The sequence below is a fragment of the Borostomias antarcticus genome, assembly GCF_949987555.1.
Source record: "Borostomias antarcticus genome assembly, contig: scaffold_318, whole genome shotgun sequence".
NCBI classification, from domain to species: Eukaryota; Metazoa; Chordata; class Actinopteri; order Stomiiformes; family Stomiidae; genus Borostomias; species Borostomias antarcticus.
This window is the reverse complement of record NW_028176832.1, coordinates 1-24,247: the sequence shown is the minus strand read 5'-3', so window position 1 is coordinate 24,247 and position 24,247 is coordinate 1. Positions and strand designations below refer to the sequence as shown.

Sequence of the window (24,247 nt, the reverse complement as noted above, 5' to 3'; positions counted from 1 at the left end):
CCGGTGTCTTTGTTCAGTGCCCCCCTCCTCTCCTCCTCCCCTCCTCTCCTCCTCTCCTAACCCCCAGGCAGCGCTCTTCCGGGTTTGAACTGACTCAAGTCGACCGACCACAACCAGCAAAATGGCAAAATAACTCGTACGAAGTTGAACAGCGGCAAGATGACGGAGCCAAGGATGAAATCCCAGTGTCCAGAGGAACTAGTCAGATTGTTTTAACCTTTTATGACTTCATGATAAACGAATGCGAAGTTTCATGAATGAAGAAAACTGACACGGCAGACAGAACAGACAGAACAGGTTGACTTCCATCGCTAGCTTGGTTAGCTAGCCCGCTAATGTCAGTTAACCCAGGCGAGCATCACCAAACCAGCTTCACAGACTGACAAACTAGCAGAACTACTTGCTAAACCAGCCAGCACACTGGATAGTGTAAGAAGTTGCCCACACTGGTACCCGAAAAAAACATGGAGAGCAAAGACAAAGTCCAGATGAGGAATCACCCACGCAGGTGAATATGAGCTAACGAGCTAGCCCTAACGAGCTAGCACTAACCCTAACCCTAACGAGCTAACCCTAACTAGCTAGCCCTAACCCTAACGAGCTAGCCCTAACCCTAACCAGCTAGCCCTAACCCTAACCAGCTAGCCCTAACCCTAACCAGCTAGCCCTAACCCTAACCCTAACTAGCTAGCCCTAACGAGCTAGCCCTAACCCTAACGAGCTAGCACTAACCCTAACCAGCTAGCCCTAACCCTAACCAGCTAGCCCTAACCCTAACCCTAACTAGCTAGCCCTAACGAGCTAGCCCTAACCCTAACTAGCTAGCCCTAACGAGCTAGCACTAACCCTAACGAGCCCAAGCGAGCTAGCACTAACGTGAGTTATTTGAGTTAGTTAGTTAGTGCTAACTATAGCTTAAACATGCCGCTTTAATTCCTGATGCCGTTACCGATGCTTGTGTGAGGATAGAAGACCTGGCCGTTGACTCAGTCTCTAGCTGGTCTCATGGCCTCAGTCCAGCTCTGTGGGGGCTAACCCTAACCCTAACCCTAGCTCTGTGTGGGGGCTAGCTTGCTAGCTAATTCAGGTGGGGGCGAAAGCCGCTGTTTGTAATCTACCAGGTTAGCTATCTAACTAACGTTACCGTGGGTGTAAACAGCTTAGCTTCCTACCCAGTTGGTTATGCAACTCAAAGCGGTGTGGCCTAGGGTTAGGGTTAGGGTCAGTCAGACACCCAGTCAGGGGTATCATCCCCAGCAGTGACACGGGGCTCTGCCATTTCCTGTGGGGCTGAGGCTAATCCCAACTGTCCAATTGTCACTTTATATTCTCTATTGAGAAGCGATAATTTCATACAACTCATATACTCAAGTGAAGGAATTAAAATTACACTTTTTGTGGCTTGGACTGAAGTGAAAGTTAATCTTTTACTTGAGGTGTAAGCTGTCTTAACACAGAAGAGCTGACTCTGCGACTTTAACTTGAAACTGAAAGTTGAAGATTCACATTTCTATGTCTGTGTTTATCAACCAGTTCAGTAAACCCATGTCCCTTACCAACACACTCTCACATATGAAGGGCTTGTCTAACAGAGGCTCTTGGTTTGTATACTATAGGTTCTCTTGAGACTAATGCTTCGAAAACCAGAGGACGTCTGGGATATGATGTTACTAATTGTTTTATTGTGTCAAAATGTTTCTCCATCCCTTTTTACCTCCCTGGTTCCTTGCTCCCTTCCCTCCCTCCCTTTCACAGGCAGTTGAAGAAGCTGAGTGAAGACAGTCTGACCAAGCAGCCAGAGGAAGTGTTTGATGTGCTGGAGAAGCTTGGTGAAGGGTGAGAGCTCCCTCTCTCTCTCTCTCTCTCTCTCTCTCTCTCTCTCTCTCTCTCTCTCTCTCTCTCTCTCTCTCTCTTTCTCTCTCTCTCTCTCCCTCCCTCTCTTTCTCTCTCTCTCTCTCTCTCTCTCTCTCTCTCTCTCTATCTCTCTGCCACTAGAGGAAATGCTTCAGATGTCGGTGTCAGTCATACAGTCAGTAAGCCCCTCCCTCCTCGTCCGTCGTCATACACACCACTTCCTCATTTCCTTTTTCTCAACTTCCTGCTTGTCAACCGGTCTGAGAGCGACATGATTCAGCCTACAGGAGGTGTACCTACAGGGACACTTATGAGTCACAGACAGACGGTACTAAGTGTGCCATGACACACCACCATATTGATGTGACTGGTCCAAACGGTAACATGTTAGAACAATAGCAGAAGTGCACAGGAAGTTCTCAGAGTCAGTCATTGGTCATTATTGGTTTGTTTTTACCTTTCTAATCAGCCACTTCCCCTTAGGAGGAAGCTGGGCTGTTGATGTGTGACTGTGAGGGTCTGATCACCAGATGGACATTAACATACAAAGAGCAAAAACGTACAGACAAGTTCTCGCTATTTCTCACATGGCTGCTTTCCTCGGTCTGAACATAACTTTCACCGGAGGAGATCTAATTTACTTTAGGATCTGTCTAGTTTAGGACTGGGAGATGAACTGTGTGTCAAATGGCTTTTTGTTCATATCGATCCTGTGTGTTATCAAGCCTGGTTAGTTCTCCTTCTGTAGACATGCATGAAGCAGACTACACAGATGAGCTTTAGGTCCTCATATTTCTTATTGTGTTCGTGCGTGTGTGCGTATGTGTGTAGGTCCTATGGCAGCGTGTTCATACCCATACCTGTGTGCACATCACATGTGTGTAGGTCCTATGGCAGCGTGTTCAAGGCCCATTATAAGGAGACGGGGGAGATCGTGGCCATCAAGCAGGTTCCTGTGGAGTCAGACCTGCAGGAGATCATCAAGGAGATCTCCATCATGCAGCAGTGTAACAGGTCTGTGTGTGTCTGTCAGTCTGTCCGTCTGTATGGGACTTTCAAACAGTTAAACATTGACTATAGGATTGAAAATTTCAAGGAATTTCATTAATCGATAACTATTAACCTTAACAAACAATAGTCGATTAATTTAGAAGAACGTCCCGCGCTGGACTGCACTTTGCTCGCTTCATTATTGTGTTTCTTCCACTGTGTCGTTGAAATTTCCCGCCATCCCAATAAGCCGTCACTACATGGCGTGGCGCCCTCATGTGCAGTCAGACCCTAAATCATGATCACATTTCACACAACTCTCGTTGATAACGTTTGTTCAAAAAAAAAAGTTCCATTCCATTAACAAGCAATTAATCGAGTAACCAAATCTTACTTGAGTAAATTCTTACTGGTCGATGAACTGTTAGCATCCCTAATTGACTGCAAGCTGAACGCGTGTCCCTGTCTGCAGTCCCCACGTGGTGAGGTACTACGGCAGCTACTTCAAGAACAGCGACCTGTGGATTGTCATGGAGTACTGCGGCGCTGGCTCGGTCTCTGACATCATACGGCTACGCAACAAAACGGTAACACACACACACACACACGTCTCTCCTCCTATGACTGTTTTACAGATAATAGCTCATCTACCTGAGCATGACGTTGCCACTGTTTTGTTTGTGTGGGGTCTCACCCTTGTGTGTGTGTGTGTGTGTGTGTGTGTGTGTGTGTGTGTGTGTGTGTGTTCGCAGCTAACAGAAGAGGAGATCGCCACCATTCTCCAGTCCACGCTGAAGGGTCTGGAGTACCTCCACTTCATGAGAAAGATCCACCGGGACATCAAAGCTGGGAACATCCTGCTCAACGCTGAGGGCCAGGCCAAGCTGGCCGACTTCGGAGTAGCAGGACAACTCACCGTAAGACTCTCTCTCTGGTCTGGTCTCACTAAGACTCTCTCTCTCTGGTCTGGTCTCACTAAGACTCTCTCTCTCTGGTCAGGTCTCACTAAGACTCTCTCTCTGGTCAGGTCTCACTAAGACTCTCTCTCTCTGGTCAGGTCTCACTAAGACTCTCTCTGGTCTGGTCTCACTAAGACTCTCTCTCTCTGGTCAGGTCTCACTAAGACTCTCTCTCTGGTCAGGTCTCACTAAGACTCTCTCTCTCTGGTCTGGTCTCACTAAGACTCTCTCTCTGGTCAGGTCTCACTAAGACTCTCTCTCTCTGGTCAGGTCTCACTAAGACTCTCTCTGGTCTGGTCTCACTAAGACTCTCTCTCTCTGGTCAGGTCTCACTAAGACTCTCTCTCTCTGGTCTGGTCTCACTAAGACTCTCTCTCTCTGGTCAGGTCTCACTAAGACTCTCTCTCTCTGGTCTGGTCTCACTAAGACTCTCTCTCTCTGGTCAGGTCTCACTAAGACTCTCTCTCTGGTCAGGTCTCACTAAGACTCTCTCTCTGGTCAGGTCTCACTAAGACTCTCTCTCTGGTCAGGTCTCACTAAGACTCTCTCTCTCTGGTCTGGTCTCACTAAGACTCTCTCTCTGGTCAGGTCTCACTAAGACTCTCTCTCTGGTCTGGTCTCACTAAGACTCTCTCTCTCTGGTCAGGTCTCACTAAGACTCTCTCTCTGGTCAGGTCTCACTAAGACTCTCTCTCTGGTCAGGTCTCACTAAGACTCTCTCTCTCTGGTCAGGTCTCACTAAGACTCTCTCTCTCTGGTCAGGTCTCACTAAGACTCTCTCTCTCTGGTCAGGTCTCACTAAGACTCTCTCTCTGGTCTGGTCTCACTAAGACTCTCTCTCTGGTCTGGTCTCACTAAGACTCTCTCTCTGGTCTGGTCTCACTAAGACTCTCTCTCTCTGGTCTGGTCTCACTAAGACTCTCTCTGGTCTGGTCTCACTAAGACTCTCTCTTTCTCTCTCTCTCTCTCTCTCTCTCTCTCTCTCTCTGTCTGTTTGTTTTTCTCTCTGCCCCCCCTCTGTCTGTCTCTCTGTCTGTGTGTGTCTCTCTCTGCCCCCCCCCCCCCCCCCAGGACACCATGGCCAAGCGGAACACGGTGATCGGTACCCCCTTCTGGATGGCCCCGGAGGTGATCCAGGAGATTGGCTACAACTGCGTGGCAGACATCTGGTCCCTGGGCATCACCGCCATCGAGATGGCCGAGGGCAAGCCCCCCTACGCAGACATCCACCCCATGAGGGTGAGTCTGGGAGGACTGGGGCTGGTCAGGGCTGGTCAGGGCTGGTCAGGGCTGGTCAGGACTGGTCAGGGCTACAGAGGTGTGGCTGGGGCTGGGGCTGGACTGGGCTGGGCTGGGATGGGCTGGGCTGGGCTGGGCTGGACTGGTCAGGGCTACAGAGGTGTGGCTGGGGCTGGACTGGACTGGTAGGGCTGGGCTGGGCTGGGCTGGGCTGGGCTGGGCTGGGCTGGGCTGGACTGGACTGGTAGGGCTGGATTGGGCTGGGCTGGGCTGGGCTGGGCTGGGCTGGGCTGGACTGGACTGGACTGGACTGGACTGGACTGGGCTGGGCTGGACTGGACTGGTAGGGCTGGATTGGGCTGGACTGGACTGGACTGGACTGGACTGGTAGGGCTGGACTGGTAGGGCTGGGCTGGGCTGGGCTGGACTGGACTGGGCTGGGCTGGGCTGGACTGGACTGGACTGGGCTGGGCTGGACTGGGCTGGGCTGGGCTGGGCTGGACTGGTAGGGCTGGATTGGGCTGGACTGGACTGGACTGGTAGGGCTGGATTGGGCTGGGCTGGACAGGACTGGGCTGGACTGGACTGGTAGGGCTGGACTGGGCTGGACTGGACTGGACTGGACTGGACTGGTAGGGCTGGATTGGACTGGACTGGACTGGACTTGACTGGTAGGGCTGGATTGGGCTGGACTGGACTGGACTGGACTGGACTGGACTAGACTGGACTGGACTGGACTGGACTGGTAGGGCTGGGCTGGACTGGACTGGTAGGGCTGGACTGGTAGGGCTGGATTGGGCTGGACTGGACTGGTAGGGCTGGACTGGACTGGACTGGACTGGACTGGACTGGACTGGGCTGGACTGGACTGGACTGGACTGGACTGGACTGGACTGGACTGGTAGGGCTGGACTGGACTGGGCTGGACTGGACTGGACTGGACTGGACTGGTAGGGCTGGATTGGGCTGGATTGGGCTGGACTGGACTGGTAGGGCTGGACTGGACTGGTAGGGCTGGACTGGACTGGTAGGGCTGGGCTGGACTGGTAGGGCTGGACTGGACTGGTAGGGCTGGGCTGGACTGGTAGGGCTGGGCTGGACTGGTAGGGCTGGACTAGACTGGACTGGACTGGACTGGACTGGTAGGGCTGGACTGGGCTGGACTGGACTGGTAGGGCTGGGCTGGACTGGACTGGTAGGGCTGGACTGGTAGGGCTGGATTGGGCTGGATTGGGCTGGACTGGACTGGTAGGGCTGGACTGGACTGGACTGGACTGGACTGGACTGGACTGGACTGGACTGGTAGGGCTGGACTGGACTGGGCTGGACTGGACTGGTAGGGCTGGACTGGACTGGTAGGGCTGGACTGGACTGGGCTGGACTGGACTGGGCTGGACTGGACTGGACTGGTAGGGCTGGACTGGACTGGGCTGGACTGGACTGGTAGGGCTGGACTGGACTGGTAGGGCTGGACTGGACTGGTAGGGCTGGGCTGGACTGGTAGGGCTGGACTGGACTGGACTGGACTGGACTGGGCTGGACTGGACTGGTAGGGCTGGATTGGGCTGGACTGGACTGGACTGGTAGGGCTGGACTGGGCTGGGCTGGGCTGGGCTGGGCTGGGCTGGGCTGGGCTGGACTGGTAGGGCTGGGCTGGACTGGTAGGGCTGGACTGGACTGGTAGGGCTGGGCTGGACTGGTAGGGCTGGACTGGACTGGTAGGGCTGGGCTGGACTGGTAGGGCTGGGGACAGAGGATACCCACTATGTATTAATGGAGTTCTGATGGACTTTGACAGACGCATTATGAAGAGTGTTGTCTAGTGGTGTGGATCTGATCCGGGTTGAACAACATGTTTCCTCGAAATGATGTGCAATGGGCTTTGAGGGAGGTTTTCTCTTGTGTCGTGGGTGTGTCAGAGGTGTTACCCAATCAGCAGACTGATACGGAAACGTTTTGCAACGTTTCACACTGTTTCTGGAAACATGTCGCTCAACCCTGAATAGATCCACACTACTAGACAAGACTCTTCACTCTGCTCAACCCTGAATAGATCCACACTACTAGACAAGACTCTTCACTCTGCTCAACCCTGAATAGATCCACACTACTAGACAAGGCTCTTCACTCTGCTCAACCCTGAATAGATCCACACTACTAGACAAGACTCTTCACTCTGCTCAACCCTGAATAGATCCACACTACTAGACAAGACTCTTCACTCTGCTCAACCCTGAATAGATCCACACTACTAGACAAGACTCTTCACTCTGCTCAACCCTGAATAGATCCACACTACTAGACAAAGCTCTTCACTCTGCTCAACCCTGAATAGATCCACACTACTAGACAAAGCTCTTCACTCTGCGTGCGTCTCCATGCTGTTTGTCCTCAGGCCATCTTCATGATCCCCACCAACCCCCCGCCCACCTTCCGGAACCCCGACTCCTGGGCAGAATCCTTCGGAGACTTCGTCACCCAGTGTTTGGTGAAGAACCCAGAGAATCGGGCCACAGCCACCCAGCTACTACAGGTACTGGGATTACTACTAATACTACTAATACTACTAATACTACCCACCTACTACAGGTACTGGTATTACTACTACTAATACTACTAATACTACCCACCTACTACAGGTACTGGTATTACTACTACTAATACTACTAATACTACCCAGCTACTACAGGTACTGGTATTACTACTACTAATACTACCCACCTACTACAGGTACTGGGATTACTACTACTAATACTACCCACCTACTACAGGTACTGGTATTACTACTACTAATACTACTAATACTACCCAGCTACTACAGGTACTGGGATTACTACTAATACTACTAATACTACCCAGCTACTACAGGTACTGGGATTACTACTAATGCTACTAATACTACTAATACTACCCACCTACTACAGGTACTGGTATTACTACTACTAATACTACCCAGCTACTACAGGTACTGGGATTACTACTAATACTACTAATACTACTTATACTACCCAGCTACTACAGGTACTGGGATTACTACTAATACTACCCAGCTACTACAGGTACTGGGATTACTACTAATACTACTAATACTACTAATACTACCCACCTACTACAGGTACTGGGATTACTACTAATACTACTAATACTACTAATACTATTAATACTACTAATACTACCCACCTACTACAGGTACTGGGATTACTACTACTAATACTACTAATACTACCCAGCTACTACAGGTACTGGTACTACTACTACTAATACTACTAATACTACCCAGCTACTACAGGTACTGGTACTACTAATACTAATACTACCCAGCTACTACAGGTACTGGGATTACTACTACTAATACTACTAATACTACTAATACTATTAATACTATTAATACTACTAATACTACTAATACTACCCACCTACTACAGGTACTGGGATTACTACTACTAATACTAATACTACCCAGCTACTACAGGTACTGGTACTACTAATACTAATACTACCCAGCTACTACAAGTACTGGTACTGGTACTACTACTACTAATACTAATACTACCCAGCTACTACAGGTACTGGTACTACTACTATTAATACTAATACTACCCAGCTACTACAGGAACTGGTATTACTACTACTAATACGAATACTATCCAGCTACTACAGGTACTGATACTACTACTACTAATACGACTAATACTACCCACCTACTACAGGTACTGGTATTACTACTACTAATACTACCCACCTACTACAGGTACTGGTATTACTACTACTAATACTACCCAGCTACTACAGGTACTGGTATTACTACTACTAATACTAAAACTACCTAGCTACTACAGGTACTGGTACTACTACTACTACTAATACTACCCACCTACTACAGGTACTGGTACTTCTTCTACTAATACTACCCAGCTACTACAGGTACTGGTACTACAACTACTAATACTACTTATACTACCCAGCTACTACAGGTACTGGTACTACTACTACTAATACTACCCACCTACTACAGGTACTGGTACTACTACTACAAATACTATAATACTACCCACCTACTACAGGTACTGGTACTACTACTACCAATACTACCCACCTACTACAGGTACTGGTACTAATACTACTAATACTACCCAGCTACTACAGGTACTGGTACTACTACTACTAATACTACCCAGCTACTACAGGTACTGGTACTACTACTGCTAATACTACCCAGCTACTACAGGTACTGGTACTAATACTACTAATACTACCCACCTACTACAGGTACTGGTACTACTACTACAAATACTATAATACTACCCACCTACTACAGGTACTGGTACTACTACTACCAATACTACCCACCTACTACAGGTACTGGTACGAATACTACTAATACTACCCAGCTACTACAGGTACTGGTACTACTACTACTAATACTACCCAGCTACTACAGGTACTGGTACTACTACTGCTAATAATACCCAGCTACTACAGGTACTGGTACTAATACTACTAATACTACCCACCTACTACAGGTACTGGTACTACTACTACTAATACTACTAATACTACCCAGCTACTACAGGTACTGGTATTACTACTACTAATACTACCCAGCTACTACAGGTACCTTACTACTAGTGCTACCAATACTGCTCCTGCTCCTGCTTCTACTACCGCTATTACTGCTGTTACTACTACTTACTGCAATCTACTAGCATTATCACATGCATTAGGCCTCATTCACACTGCAGTCAAAAGTGGCCCAAATCCCTTTTTATTGCTTTTATGTGACTCAGGTTGTTTTTTTCATGACAATGTGAACAGCACAACTCACACTCTGATGTTCTTAAATCAGATTCACACCACGTCCATGTGATCCTAAATCAGATATGCATCCTAAATCATGTTGGATGTTTTGCAATGTGACCTCAATGTGAACAGCCTAGTCTAGGTTGTCATCAACTGAATATGATTGTGTGTGTGTGTGTGTGTGTGTGTTTGTGTGTGTGTGTGTGTGTGTATTTCTCTGTGTGTGTGTGTGTGTGTGTGTGTGCGTGCGCGTGTGTGCGTGTTTGTGTGTGTGTAGCATCCCTTCATTAAGGCAGCCAAGCCCAGCAGCATCCTGCGAGCCCTGATCAGCGACGCCATGGAGATCAAACTGAAGAGACAGGAGGCTGAGCAGAGAGAGCAGGACGCTGAGGACGACGACAACTCAGTACGCTCTCTCTCTCTCACACTCACACACACACACACACACACACACACACTGAAGAGACAGGAGGCTGAGCAGAGAGAGCAGGACGCTGAGGACGACGACAACTCAGTACGCTCTCTCTCTCACACACACACACACACACACACAGAAATACACACGCACACACACACACACACACACACACACACACACTCATACATACTCAAGCACACACAGCTCTACTATTTACTGCACTGGGAGTCAAGTGATGTTATTTTGTGCAGCCGGTCACATAATGACACCCCTCTCTGCCTCGGCCAATCAGGATGAGGATGAGGTGGACCAGGGGACCATGGTGCGTGCTGGGACGGGGGACGTGGGCACGGTGCGAGTGGCCGGCTCCCTGGGAGGCACGGCGAGGACGATGGTGGAGTACTGTGACACGGGCACGATGGTGGACACCCAGCTGGGGACCATGGTCATCAACTCGGACGAGGAGGACGAGGACGAGGCCGGCACCATGAAACGTAAGACGCACACACACACACACACACACACACACAGGCATGTAGAGAACCAGTGGAGCCTGTGGCCCTCCAGGACCCTGGTGTAACTGACTCCCAGCTGCAGTTCCTCGGTCAGCCAGCAGAGGGCAGCCTCTACCTGCAGTGTGTCTGGGTGAGAAGAGAGTTTCAGTCCTTTGTTGGTAAATTGACTGCACTGGCCTCTAAATTTAATATACAATGGCCTCTCATTCACACATTCACACACATTCACACATTCACACAGCTGCCATGCAGTGTTTGCTCATTTTGCTCTAGTTTGCTCATTGGGGTTCAGTGTCTTGCCCAAGGACACTTCGACATGTGGACAGGAGGAGGTGGGATTCGAACCGCCGACCCTATGATCGTTGGAAGACCCGCTCTACCACTGAGCCACAGCTGTTCTAGGGGGGTCCTGGGCTAGGGTAGACAGAGGTACACAACTACACCCACTTCTATTCCCATGGACACATAAAACCCATCTCTTAACGACTGACTGTAAAAACTGGACAGCAGACTATTTGAGTTAAACCACTTCTACCGTGGCCCCCACACCTCTGGAGCTCAGGTCCTGGGGGGCTGTTAGCCACAGACTCAGGACTCCAGGAACACTTTCTCCACTGTCTTCATTCTGATGACACCATTTTTGTCTCGGCCCGGAGGGGCTGTTGAGACATAGGGATTACACTTCCTGTCTGACCATCTGTCGTCCGCTCCATGGGCATGTATTGATAAGGTTTTTAGCCAATCACATGGCATCGGGCGGGTGAAGCCTCTAACGGCGCTGGGCAGGTGCAGACAGGTAAAGTCTTTAGCTTGTAAGAATGGAGGCTGAAGATCAGGTCAAGGACAGTGTGAAGATCAGGTCAAGGACAGTGTGTAACCACCTCAATAACAATACCCAACCTCATACCAGGTTTGTAGGGCGGCCATTAAGAGCGCTTAAGAGCCCTTTCTGTGTGGAGAGCATGTTCTCCCCGTGGTCACGAAGGTTTCCTCCCAAAAGAACCCATTACCAAAAACATGCAGAAGAAGAGATCACAGTCCTGTCCCTGACGAAGACGCACAGGAGCGCTTGGTTGGTCCCCGGGGGCGTCCCCGGAAGGTCAGGATGGTAGATGAGGTCAGGATGGTAGATGAGGTCAGAGGTCAGGATGGTAGATGAGGTCAGAGGTCAGGATGGTAGATGAGGTCAGAGGTCAGGATGGTAGATGAGGTCAGGATGGTAGATGAGGTCAGGATGGTAGATGAGGTCAGGATGGTAGATGAGGTCAGAGGTCAGGATGGTAGATGAGGTCAGAGGTCAGGATGGTAGATGAGGTCAGGATGGTAGATGAGGTCAGGATGGTAGATGAGGTCAGGATGGTAGATGAGGTCAGGATGGTAGATGAGGTCAGGATGGTAGATGAGGTCAGGATGGTAGATGAGGTCAGGATGGTAGATGCAGGTTTCCTGTCGATGCAGCTGATTACCAGGGTAGAGTGGCCATATGGTATGGTTCTTTAATGTAATTTCTATAGCTACGCATATGCACACACACACACACACACACACACACACACACACACACACACTCCCCTCCAGTTGGCAGGCAGCCATATCCTGACTAATGGACTTATATTGTGTTAGTATGGATCGCTCCTCTCAGCTCTTAAAGTCACATTAACCAAGAAGATTTAGCTCTTATAGTACCTCCCTGCTTCTCCTTGCTCCTCCCTGCTCCTCTCTGCTTCCCCGTACTCCTCCCTGCTTCTCCTTGCTCCTCCTTGCTCCTCTCTGCTCCTCTCTGCTTCCCCGTACTCCTCCTTGCTCCTCTCTGCTCCTCTCTGCTTCCCCGTACTCCTCCTTGCTCCTCTCTGCTCCTCTCTGCTTCCCCGTACTCCTCCTTGCTCCTCTCTGCTCCTCTCTGCTTCCCCATACTCCTCCTTGCTCCTCTCTGCTCCTCTCTGCTCCTCTCTGCTCCTCCCTGCTTCTCCTTGCTCCTCTCTGCTCCTCTCTGCTCCTCTCTGCTCCTCTCTGCTTCCCCGTACTCCTCCTTGCTTCTCCTTGCTCCTCTCTGCTCCTCTCTGCTTCCCCATACTCCTCCCTGCTTCTCCTTGCTCCTCTCTGCTCCTCTCTGCTCCTCTCTGCTCCTCTCTGCTCCTCCCTGCTTCTCCTTGCTCCTCTCTGCTCCTCTCTGCTCCTCTCTGCTCCTCTCTGCTCCTCCCTGCTTCTCCTTGCTCCTCTCTGCTCCTCCCTGCTCCTCTCTGCCCCTCCCTGCTCCTCTCTGCTCCTCTCTGCTTCCCCGTACTACTCTCTGCTCCTCTCTGCTCCTCTCTGCCCCTGTCTTCCCCTGTCTGCCCCTCTCTGCCCCTGTCTGCTCCTCTCTGCCCTTGTCTGCCCCTCTCTGCCCCTGTCTGCTCCTCTCTGCCCTTGTCTGCCCCTCTCTGCCCCTGTCTGCTCCTCTCTGCCCCTGTCTGCCCCTCTCTGCCCCTGTCTGCCCTATCTGTCCTGTCTGCTCCTCTCTCCTAAGATAGAAGACACCAAAATAAAGTTATTGATCCTCACTAACAGTGCACTAATGTAGAATTAAAAGCCTATTCCTTACACCACCGCAATCCACACACACACACACACACACACAGACACACACACAGACACACACCTAGTACTGTCGCCTCACAGCAAGAAGGTCTCTGGGTCTTTCTGTGTGGAGGTTGCATGTTCTCCACGTGTTCACAAGGCTTTCCTCCCAAAGAACCCAATATGAAAAACATGCAGAGCAGATGCTCTTCAGGCCGGTCCCTGACCAGGACCTGGACTGAGCACTTGGACTTGGTCCCCGGGTTGCCCACTGCTCCTGACTGCCCCTGGAGGAGGACGGCTTGGATTGGAGAAATGCAGGGAACAATTTCCACCAGGGACCACTGAAGACGTGTGTGTGTGGGGGGGGTGGTTAGGGTTAGGGTTAGGGTCAGGATGGTTTCACAAGGCTACCTTGCGATGACACCAAAGACACATTTTCAACCTTGGTTGGACTATAAAAAGTAGTATCTTATCGTATAGGGTGATGGCTGTTACTGCTGTAGTAGATTAGAATGAGCCAGAAGACATGTTTACTGCTGAGCTTCATTTACTATTCTCAGACAGAATGTTCAGAGCTGTTAGGGCTAGCCCTCTGATTGGACGAGTGCAGGGTGGCAATAAGGAAGTGGTTGAATAATCGTAGCAGGTTGTGAATTAGTTATGTGCAGAGTGAGGGTCTGTGGCCAGTGGTGGTGGGGGGACATCTATCCATGACCCCCATGTTGAGACAGGCAGCACCACAGCCTGCATCACAGGCTCAGGAACAGCTTCAGAACTGACAGACTTTAAGACCAGCTGCAGTCTGGATCTGGATGGATAGAAGCCTGTTTCTGGACAGGTCTAGTCCCTCACACTAGGGTGGTAATGTTTGAATGTCGTGATGTCATATTTTAATACACATCGCTCAACCCTACCTCATACCCTATTGTACTTTGTTTTTTGGTGTGTGTGCGCGTGTGCGCGTGTGTGTTGGCGCGCAGGGCGGGATGAGACCATGCAGCCAGCCAAGCCCTCCTTCCTGGAGTACTTTGAGCAGAAGGAGAAGGAAGCCAACAGCCGTAACCAGGCCGGAGAGCAGGGCCACAACGCTGACAACCGCAAGCTGCCAGCAGAGGGCGACCTTGAGGTGGTGAGTTACTATGGGGGGGAGTTCTACTGATTTTCTACTGAAAATCTACCGTCCGCCTGATACACGTGCACCACAGCCCACCACCAGGGGGCACTCATCACAATTCATTTTTCCCATTGCCAGATACGTTTTGCTGTGTGCACAAAAAACTATTTGTGTCTCAAACAAAGTACAAATATAGTCTCCTCTACTCAGGACCCTGTTTACTCCACCAGGCTCAGAGCTTGAGGTGTGTAGTAGCTCTTTCGGTGCTTGTCCTAAATGTGTGATTCTCATAGGTTAGCATCAAGGTTAGGTGGATTTTGGGTACAATTATCATTAGTTATTATAGTCCTTATATTTCCAAACATAGATCAGATGACTTTTATTTTGGTAGTGTGATCATGTTGGATAGATCAGAGAGAGTATGGCTACAGTAGGTCACCGTCATATTACGTGTCGAACTGTGACGAAAGTTTGTCTGTCGTTAGGTGGGGAGTCGTGGGGATCAGTTGTAGAGTTGAAGCTGAGCTCTTGACCTCTGCAATCGTAGTGGTCATGTTAGGTTTGGAGGATGTTGAGTTTCAGTGTGCTTAGTTTGGATGTCCTCTGAAGTGCTGTCGCGTCCTGGACTCCTCTCACGACATGAAGATGAAAGCAGCTGATGGTCTAAATATAGATCTGTCACAATTACAATGGTTAGCCAGGCTGTGAGTCCTGGAAGCCTTAATGCGCTCAGAATGGGCTCAGCGTGTGTTCATTCCTGGGGAGTTGGAAAGTGGCCGGTGCTCTGGTATTTATAAGAGGTCTATCTGAGAAGAGGAAGACAGAGCACACACACACACACACACACACACCCCGTGGTTGGTTTGTGTGACCAGTCAGTAGTGTAAGATGTGTGCTCCAGTGGTAGAACATCTGGAGAGGGCTAAGAGCTTCCATCTCCATTATAGATGAGCCAGTCAAAATGGCCGCCCAGTCTCCAGACTCCCCCTCCATTCTGGGGTCAGTTTATTTTAAAGGTAAAGACACATACAGTACACATACAGTTAGGTCCATAAATATTTGGACATTGACACAGTTTTCATCATTTTGGCTCTGTACACCACCACAATGGATTTGAAATGAAACAATGAAGGTTCTGTGAGGTTCTGTGAGGACTGAGGACTCTGTCCCTCCTGGTTCTGTGAGGACTGAGCAGTCTGTCCTCCAGGAATGTCTACTGTCCTCCAGGACCACCCTCCTGAGGACCGGTGGCCTCCAGGACTTCCTGGACGCTGTGCGAGGACTGAGACTCCAGGGTTATTTATAGTCCATTGATCTGGTGTGTGAATAGCTGCAGAGTGCTGCTAACAGCCCAGTAGATCCCAGAGGGAGAAACTAAAGCATCCCAGCATCAGACGGGCATATCAGACGTATCAGGCTGATCAAACAGATCACCCTCGCACAGTCCTACTCAAGACCACCGATCGTTAGCACGAGTCATCGTCTTCTCTGATGACAAGGAAATGCTTCTTCAAAGAGCTTCTCCACACAAAGACAGTAAAACAAACAATAACATAAAGAAAACAAAACTAATAAACGTAGCATTATATGAAATATAGAATATTAAATATAGCCGTGAGCAGCAGTGACACAAGGTCATACAGGGGTCAGACTGACCGACAGGAGAAGGAGACGGATGAACTGAAGGAGTGATGAACTGAAGGAGTCAAATGAACTGAAGGAGTCAAATGAACTGAAGGAGTCAAATGAACTGAAGGAGTCAAATGAACTGAAGGAGTCAAATGACCTGAAGGAGTCAAATGACCTGAAGGACTGATGAACTGAAGGAGTCAGATCAACTGAGGAGTGAGTGTTGCGGTCATCTCGGAACCCAGCAGATTTTGTGTCACATTCATCTTGGGCACAATGTTTATACCACCTGGCAGCCAGAGGGTGCTGTGGGCACCTTTAAAATGGCACTGCAGTAGTTAGCATAAAGTGCTCACTTTGTCACTCCACAAGTCACCACATTTTTAATCAAGATATCTGCAAATGTTCTGACAAGGTGCAACATGGTGTCCTGGTCCTGCCAGTCCATTCACATCCCTAGATCATTCTTCTAAGTAAGTTATAAGCACTTGAATTTTGTGTCCAATTATAATTTTTTGTACAAAAATGCCAATTTCTCCACTGTCTTGGATTTGATTTCTTAGCTGTTAACACCCTGTAGGGAGGCATGCACCTTAAACATACAATGACATTTCAGACCGATCGGGACTTACGGTTTATGAGAAGAAACTTTTTTGTAGGTTTTGCCAACCTGCAGAAAAATCCATCATGGTAGACATCATGGGTTCAATGACAGATTTACTCCCCATGAGGAAAGACATCAGTGGACCAAGTTTCATACATTTTCGTCAAATGGTGAAAGAACACTTACAGCACAGGAAGAGAAGAACCGGAAGGTTCTCTGAGTGTGGAGGTTCTCAGATCTGGAAGGTTCTCTGAGTGGGGAGGTTCTCAGATCTGGAAGGTTCTCTGACTGTGGAGGTTCTCAGATTTGGAAGGTTCTCTGAGTGGGGAGGTTCTCAGATCTGGAAGGTTCTCTGACTGTGGAGGTTCTCAGATTTGGAAGGTTCTCTGAGTGGGGAGGTTCTCAGATCTGGAAGGTTCTCTGACTGTGGAGGTTCTCAGATTTGGAAGGTTCTCTGAGTGGGGAGGTTCTCAGATCTGGAAGGTTCTCTGAGTGGGGAGGTTCTCAGATCTGGAAGGTTCTCTGAGTGGGGAGGTTCTCAGATCTGGAAGGTTCTCTGGCTGTGGAGGTTCTCAGATTTGGAAGGTTCCCTGAGTGGGGAGGTTCTCAGATCTGGAAGGTTCTCTGAGTGGGGAGGTTCTCAGATCTGGGAGGTTCTCTGAGTGGGGAGGTTCTCAGATCTGGAAGGTTCTCTGACTGTGGAGGTTCTCAGATTTGGAAGGTTCTCTGAGTGGGGAGGTTCTCAGATCTGGAAGGTTCTCTGAGTGGGGAGGTTCTCAGATCTGGGAGGTTCTGTGAGTGGGGAGGTTCTCAGACGCTCCTTGGCTTATCTTTGTATCTCAGAGGACATCGTGGTCCCAGTCGTGGTCAGAGTGTAGACGTCCACGCCTACAGCCCGCCTTGTACTGTCTGCTGTGTGTAAATGGCGTGTGTAGGCCAACGTGCACAGGATGGTATGTTTCTTTGTGTACATATTGATGTGTGTGTGTGCCCTGCAGATGCGTTGGTGGAGCGTGGAGGAGCTGAGGGTGCGCTTGGCGTCCCTGGACCCCCAGATGGAGCAGGAGATGGAGGAGATCCGTCAGCGCTACCAGGCCAAGAGACAGCCCATCCTGGACGCCATCGAGGCCAAGAAACGACGCCAGCAGAACTTCTGACCTACCGACTCTCAACCGCCCTGACGCTGTACTGTCGGACTCAGACCGCCCACACTGGACTGGTCTTATACACTGGTCTAGTTTACTGGTCAGATTTGGACTGGACTGGACTGGTGAAGGTTGTTGGTCACCTTACACTGGATTATAGCATGAACAGTTCAATGCTTCCGTCACAGTCCGCTCCTTGGCAAGTTTGCTTTGTTCAATTCTTCCAACACAACCACCTGACGCTGCGCAGCACGCATGTCCATGTCCTAAGTTATTGAGACGATTGTTCAAGAGCACTTCAGACCTCTAAAGTATTCCTTCTCCACCTCCTTCTCCTCTTCCTCCTCTCGCTCCTTCTCCTCCTCCTCTTCCTCCTCTCGCTCCTCCTCTTCACTCACACGGTACCTTGTCACTGTTGGTACTCATGGATCAATGGTTTTATTGCTTTGTGACATTCAATAATAATTCAAATGTGTAGCATAGCTAGCATTGCTAATACAAAGCAAACTGTGTAGCATAGCTAGCATTGCTAATACAAAGCAAACTGTGTAGCATAGCTAGCATTGCTAATACAAAGCAAAGCTAGCATTGCCAACATGGATTCAACTAGTGTGGCATGAAATATTTTACTGTACCTTGTTTCATGTTGTTTCTTTTGATTTATGATTTATAAATGCTTATTTGTGATGTGGTACTTTCTTAGATGAGCATGTTGGGTCTCATAGTGGTCATCTTGATGCACCAAGTCTCTTCCAGCCAAAGGGAAGGAGTGTGTAGTTGTCCCTCAGCGAGGTTCACCCCCCCCCCTCACACAGGAACCAATCCCAACTTGAGAAACACGGAGCTGTGATTTTTTCATTGAATCGTTGAATCAACTTGACTTCGTGTTCAGTGGAAGATTTGCATGAAAGTTGAATGTGTGCGTGTGCGTGTGTGTGTGTGAGCGTGCCTGTGTGAGCGTGCCTGTGTGAGTGTGCGTGTGTGCGTGTGTGTGTGCGTGTGCGTGCATGCGAGTGTGTGTCTCAGGTTGGGATTCAGCTCTTGGTGGTGCTGTTGAAGATGCACCATGTTGAAGATGCACCATGTATTCACCATGTATTCTATGATGAAATGAACAAAAAGTGCGGAGCCTGGTTGAGGTTGAAGCACTGGTACCACGTGTTTGACTGATCTCTGATCAGCCTCCAGCATCGCTCCATCACTCAGGCTCCACCCTCTTTCTGTTCCCAATGCAGCCTCAACATTCCACAACAGCTTGTACTTATGTTTATAATCGTTCAAACTTTTGGTATTCATTCATTACCTGTGGGACAGTTGTTTTTATATATAGGGAAGAGGTTACAGAACAGTGGGAGGATCAGGAGGAACATGTGTTTGTCATACATGTGATGCGTGGAATGTATATGGTTGTGCAAACACTTGATTAGGTGTGGCCCTTTAAATGTACAGATACACAAACTCAATCAACAAACTACCAACAGCAAGTATAATGGTTCAGTTGATTTTTAGGGTTAGTGTTGAGGTTGGAGGATGGATGGATGATAGTTGAACATCCTCTGAAGACCATGTATGAAGAGCCGCTCCAAATCAAGTGCTCTTCAAGCGACTCAGGGGCTCCTCTCGGGAGCGAACAACGACATCAGCGTGATTAACAAACACCCTCCTCTCTCCTTACAAGCACAATTGTCAATTCTGAACAAAGAGGAAATAACTTCCATAATTGAAGTTAAGTAAATGACTCATGATTGATCAGAGGATTTTGCAGTATAATACAAGCTTACTTCCTCGTTAAGTGAACTGCAACGGAATTGACCCAAACCGTGTGAGATATGTTTGATTTGTGTGTTTGTTGTGTGACTATTAATAAAATAAAAATTATTTAAGGAGTTTGAATGTTGTGATGCTGTAGCCATGGTCATGTTTCTCATTGATCCTCTAGCATGTCCTCTAATATACCAGGGTCAGCAGTCTCTGATCTCTCCTACCAGGAGACACTGGTTCCCCCTCTCTGCTACCAGGAGACACTCTGGTTCCCCCTCTCTGCTACCAGGAGACACTCTGGTTCCCCCTCTCTGCTACCAGGAGACACTGGTTCCCCCTGGTTCCCCCTCTCTCCTACCAGGAGACACTCTGGTTCCCCCTCTTTCCTACCAGGAGACGCGCTTCTCCCTGAGAAATCCCTTACCAAAAAAGTGCTTAAAGTTCATTAGTCAACTTAGGTCAAGTTCAAGTATATTCCCCAAGTATACTTTATGTAGTATGTACTATGTAGGATACTTTTGAGTGTACTATTTCAATACTTGTTGGGACTAAATTAGGCCACTTTTAATTTATTAAAGTACTTGAAGTACACTGCAAGTAAATGTAAATATATACTGTCAGTTTACTATTATGTAATACAGGTTCAATTTTTGTTTATTAAAGTATACTTCAAGTAATCTTTGGGTGCAAGAGTAGTTAACTTGAAGTACACGAAGTTTTATTTTGTATTGCAACTATACTCTATACTAAACATGAACTTGTATACTGTTAGTTAATAAAACAGAAACAAGCACACTAGATTTACAGGGAGACCCATAACATGTCTGCATTATGATCAGTAAAAAACCAAGGGCCCCGGAGTATCCGGGAAATATCCCCAAGGAAGGAGGATGGATTCACAACAATTGGAAGCCCTGAAAAGTAAACGCTCGGTTGCGCAGGCTGCCTTCAGTAAAAGGGCCAACAAACTTGCCCACACAGTTGGCCTGCTCGGAGAGGAGGCATTAATTAATGAAATAAAGACTCTTGGTGTGGACTTTGGAAGGGTCTGTGACACAGGAGTCGATTATGTTGATGCCCTCGATGCAGTGGAAAGTAAGGAGGAGGCAAGAAAGGAGAAAGAAGAAGCGGCACGCATAAATGATAAAACTACAGAATGCTCCGCCAAATATAACCAGACACTCGAGCTCGCCAGAGAGGCGTTATGGTCTAGGTTCGCAGAAGATGACATTAAGTTGCATGCTGAGAGCGCGGAGGAGAAGTGGGAAGAATTGCTGGCAACCAAACTGTTGCTGGAGGAAGAATTCAATGTCTTGAGGGAGAGCCAGGGGGAGAGGATCCACATGTTTAAGCGGAGAGTGGCCGACTGGGGGGTTCTAGTCTCTGGCGCCAGGACAAAGAAATGCAACCAACAGGTACTGAAGCTGAAGATGCAACTGAGTGACTGGGAGCGAAATTGCAGGCTGAAGCTGCAGCCCCGACAAGGTTCAAAGTCCAGCGAGTCGTCTGAGGACGAGGACGGGGAAAAGGGTGCGACTAGCCCTGATGGATTGGGTAAAGGGCCAGGTGACCCCGACAAGGTGGTCCAACCAAGTCAGCCACAACCTCAACCCAGCGGTGTCACAGGCATGCACCCCGGCCACAGAGCCCAGTTCCCCCTCGAGAGAGCACGCCTCCCCACATTCTCCGGAGATATGACAGATTACTACCGGTGGAAGGCTGAGTGGGAAGAGCTGGAGCAACTGGGAAACCCACAGAGGGCTGCCGGTGTGACAAGGTTCCACCTCCTTGCAAGCCTCAGCGAAAGGGTGAAGAGAGACTTAGTCCTGTCCAGCTGCAGGTCCGCGGAGGAAATGTTCAGACGCCTCGACAACCGGTATGGAAATAAAGCGAAGATTGTTCTGATGATAACAAGGGAGGTGCAAGACTTACCCCCTATTAGAGGAAACAACCCCAGGCAGGCGATCGAGCTAATCCAGGCGGTGGAAAGGGCTCTGAGCAATCTCCTGATCCTGGGAGAGGAGGACGCAGTGAAGAACCGCGTGGTGGCTCAGTCCCTCGAAAGTAAGCTCCCGAGCTCTCTGAAGAAGGAGTGGATCACTCATAAGAGTGACCCCACAAACAGGTTTTCCCCTCAGAACCACTTTGATTGCCTGATGCAGTTCCTAAAGAGGCAGGAAACGATCCTCGAGGAGTTGGACCAGCTGGAGGCAAGCCCTGGAGAGAGGAGCCCTGTGGATAAAGGCCTGGTAGACAGACCAGAGAGAATGGTGAAGAAAGCTTTCTCCAAAGCCACCTCGGGCCTAAGAGGGTTTCAACCGAAGGTGCAATTAGGGTCGTGCACCGTTTGTGGTGACGAGGCACACGCTGGCAGGCTGTTCGCATGCAAGACCTTCAGAGACTTGGACCTGCCGAGGAAAAGGGCTCATTTAAAAACCCATGGAACATGTGATCGGTGTTTGTGCATCCACTCCAAGGATGGCCGTTGTAACCCAAAGTTCCTCTGCCTTAAACCTGACTGCCGCAAAGAAGGGCCTGCCCACAACTACCTGCTCTGCTCCAAGTTCACTAGCCACAAAAAGGACACTGACAGCGGAGAGCAAGGTACCACAAGAGTGGAGAGGAAAGGGCTTGGCCTCACCAGCAAGCAAGAGGAGCTCCTTGCTAAGGTCGCTCCAGAACTGAGAGCTGAGCTAAGGAAAGCATTCTCGAACAAAGCCTCAACAACACTTTGCACCAATACTGGAAGCGGACCAAAGGAGTACCCTGTGGTGATGATGTTGCTGGAAGTGACAACCAATTCAGGCCAGCTGATAGGCACACTAATTGACCTAGCCTCGGATACCAACTACATTACAAACAATGCTGCAGAGCGCCTTGGACTAGGTGGTGAGAGCATCAAGTTGATCGTCCACGGGATCGGAGGAATGAAGAAGACAGTCACAACCAAGAGGTATACCCTGCGGCTGAGGGTGAGAGCCTCCAAGGGAGCTGTGGCTGAACACAAACTGCTCTGCTACGGCCTGGAGAGTATCGCGGAGATAAGCCAGTCTGTCACCCCGCAGCAGCTGAAAAGGATCTTTCCTGATGTTGCCACGGAAGATCTAGTCCGCCCGGAAAGCATCGATCTCCTGATCAGCCACAGGGAAGGTCGCCTGGTCCCACAGCCATCCAAAGTGGAAGGGGACCTCGTCCTCTGGGATGGCACACTAGGCAAGACTGTTGGCGGAACTCATCCTGACCTCTTTGAGCTGGTCGACCTAACCCTGCACCAGTCTGATGCTCACTTTGCAAGGTCCATGAGAACGGCCTCAAGGGTGTATAAGGAGATCCTTGTGGACTCGAAAGACCAGAGTGAAGGCCTAACAAGGAAGGAAGTGGCCCTCAGCAGCACCTCTGCCACCAACAGGGAGGTGTTTGAGTGGTTCAAGTGGGATAGCATCGGAGCGGCATGCGATCCTAAATGTGGGAGCTGCAGGTGCAACAGGTGCCCCCCAGGAGGTAAGGAGATGACCCTTGGGGAGGAGAGGGACTTGGAGAAAATAAAGGACTGCCTCACCTACGTGCTAGCGGATAAGCACAGTGACTCTCCTCACTGGGACGCAGCCTACCCCTGGAGAGGGGACCCAGCAACTCTGCCGGACAACCGTCGAGCAGTGGAGGCAACTTTCCGGAACACAGAGGCTCGATTGATGAAAGAACCCTTGTGGAAAGCGGCATACGGAGAGCAGATCCGTGAGATGGCCTCAAGAGTGCCACCATCAAGCTCACGAGAGAGGAGATTGGTAGTTGGACTGGGCCGACATGGTACATCAGCCATCTGGTTGCACCGAATCCTCATTCGACCACGACCCCGGTGAGGATCGTATGGAACAGTAGTCAGGAGTTCAGGGGGGTGAGTCTAAATGACCTCCTACACAAAGGCCCTGACGTCCTCAACCCGATCAGAGGGGTCCTCCTGAGATTCAGAAGCGGATTATACGCTGCGTTAGGGGACGTGAGAAAAATGTATAACTCCGTGTGGCTAAAGGATGAGGAAGTCCATCTCCACCGCTTCCTTTGGAGAGACAACCCGGAGGATGACATCGAGGTCTTTGCAGTCGTCAGGGTCAACATCGGCGACAAGCCTGCGGGATGCATCGCTCAGGTTGCCATGAGGGTTAGGGTTAGGGTTAGGGTTAGGGTTAGGGTTAGGATAAGGGATGAAAGCTACTTTAGCTATCAGTCAAAACGTGTTTTTTGGGAATAACTTTCCAATGGAAGGTGATAGAGACCTAAATTCTTTTTCCGCCTCCCCATAATCGGGGTCTAGCTTTCGAACGCGACCGGCCGCGAGTCTCTACGACAAACGGAAGTGGGTGAAATTGCAAAAAAACAAAAAGACTGACGTGGTTTTTGGCTAATAACTCCCGAACGGAAGGTCGTAGGTCAAATCTTTCTTTTTCCGCCTGCCTATTTTCGCATACGGCCTTTCCAACGGTACCAGGCTCGACCCTGTACGACCTTCCGTTCAAAAGTTACAGCCGTTTCAAAATTTCCAAATTGTGTTTCACCAAGTTCCCGACATCCGATCGACTCGCGGATGGTTCCATTGGATTCCCCGTATGTGATTTAGTGGGGGTAGACGTTGGTTGTGAGTCGCTGGGTTAGGGTTAGGGTT

The 24,247-nt window shown here is 49.5% G+C and overlaps 1 protein-coding gene across 1 annotated transcript; it reads left to right on the top strand.

Annotated features, from left to right (window-relative positions):
- Positions 1 to 145: 145 nt before the first annotated feature.
- On the top strand, positions 146 to 19,663 carry LOC311328119 (serine/threonine-protein kinase 4-like). The gene is made up of 11 exons (XM_084462145.1): positions 146 to 508; positions 1,756 to 1,836; positions 2,740 to 2,868; positions 3,317 to 3,431; positions 3,597 to 3,761; positions 4,875 to 5,042; positions 7,438 to 7,575; positions 10,120 to 10,248; positions 10,553 to 10,754; positions 14,315 to 14,463; positions 17,680 to 19,663. Exons 1-11 carry the CDS (start codon positions 465 to 467, stop codon positions 17,836 to 17,838), a joined length of 1,479 nt encoding a protein of 492 aa, XP_084318271.1. The 5' UTR covers positions 146 to 464; the 3' UTR covers positions 17,839 to 19,663.
- Positions 19,664 to 24,247: the final 4,584 nt, after the last annotated feature.

What these genes read in the sequence shown, in the direction of transcription:
- LOC311328119 (XM_084462145.1), top strand. Translation starts at nt 465, where the DNA reads ATGGAGAGCAAAGACAAAGTCCAGATGAGGAATCACCCACGCAG. An exon ending in ATGAGGAATCACCCACGCAG is followed by an intron (nt 509 to 1,755) that starts GTGAATATGAGC and finishes TCCCTTTCACAG; the next exon opens with GCAGTTGAAGAAGCTGAGTG. An exon ending in CTGGAGAAGCTTGGTGAAGG is followed by an intron (nt 1,837 to 2,739) that starts GTGAGAGCTCCC and finishes ACATGTGTGTAG; the next exon opens with GTCCTATGGCAGCGTGTTCA.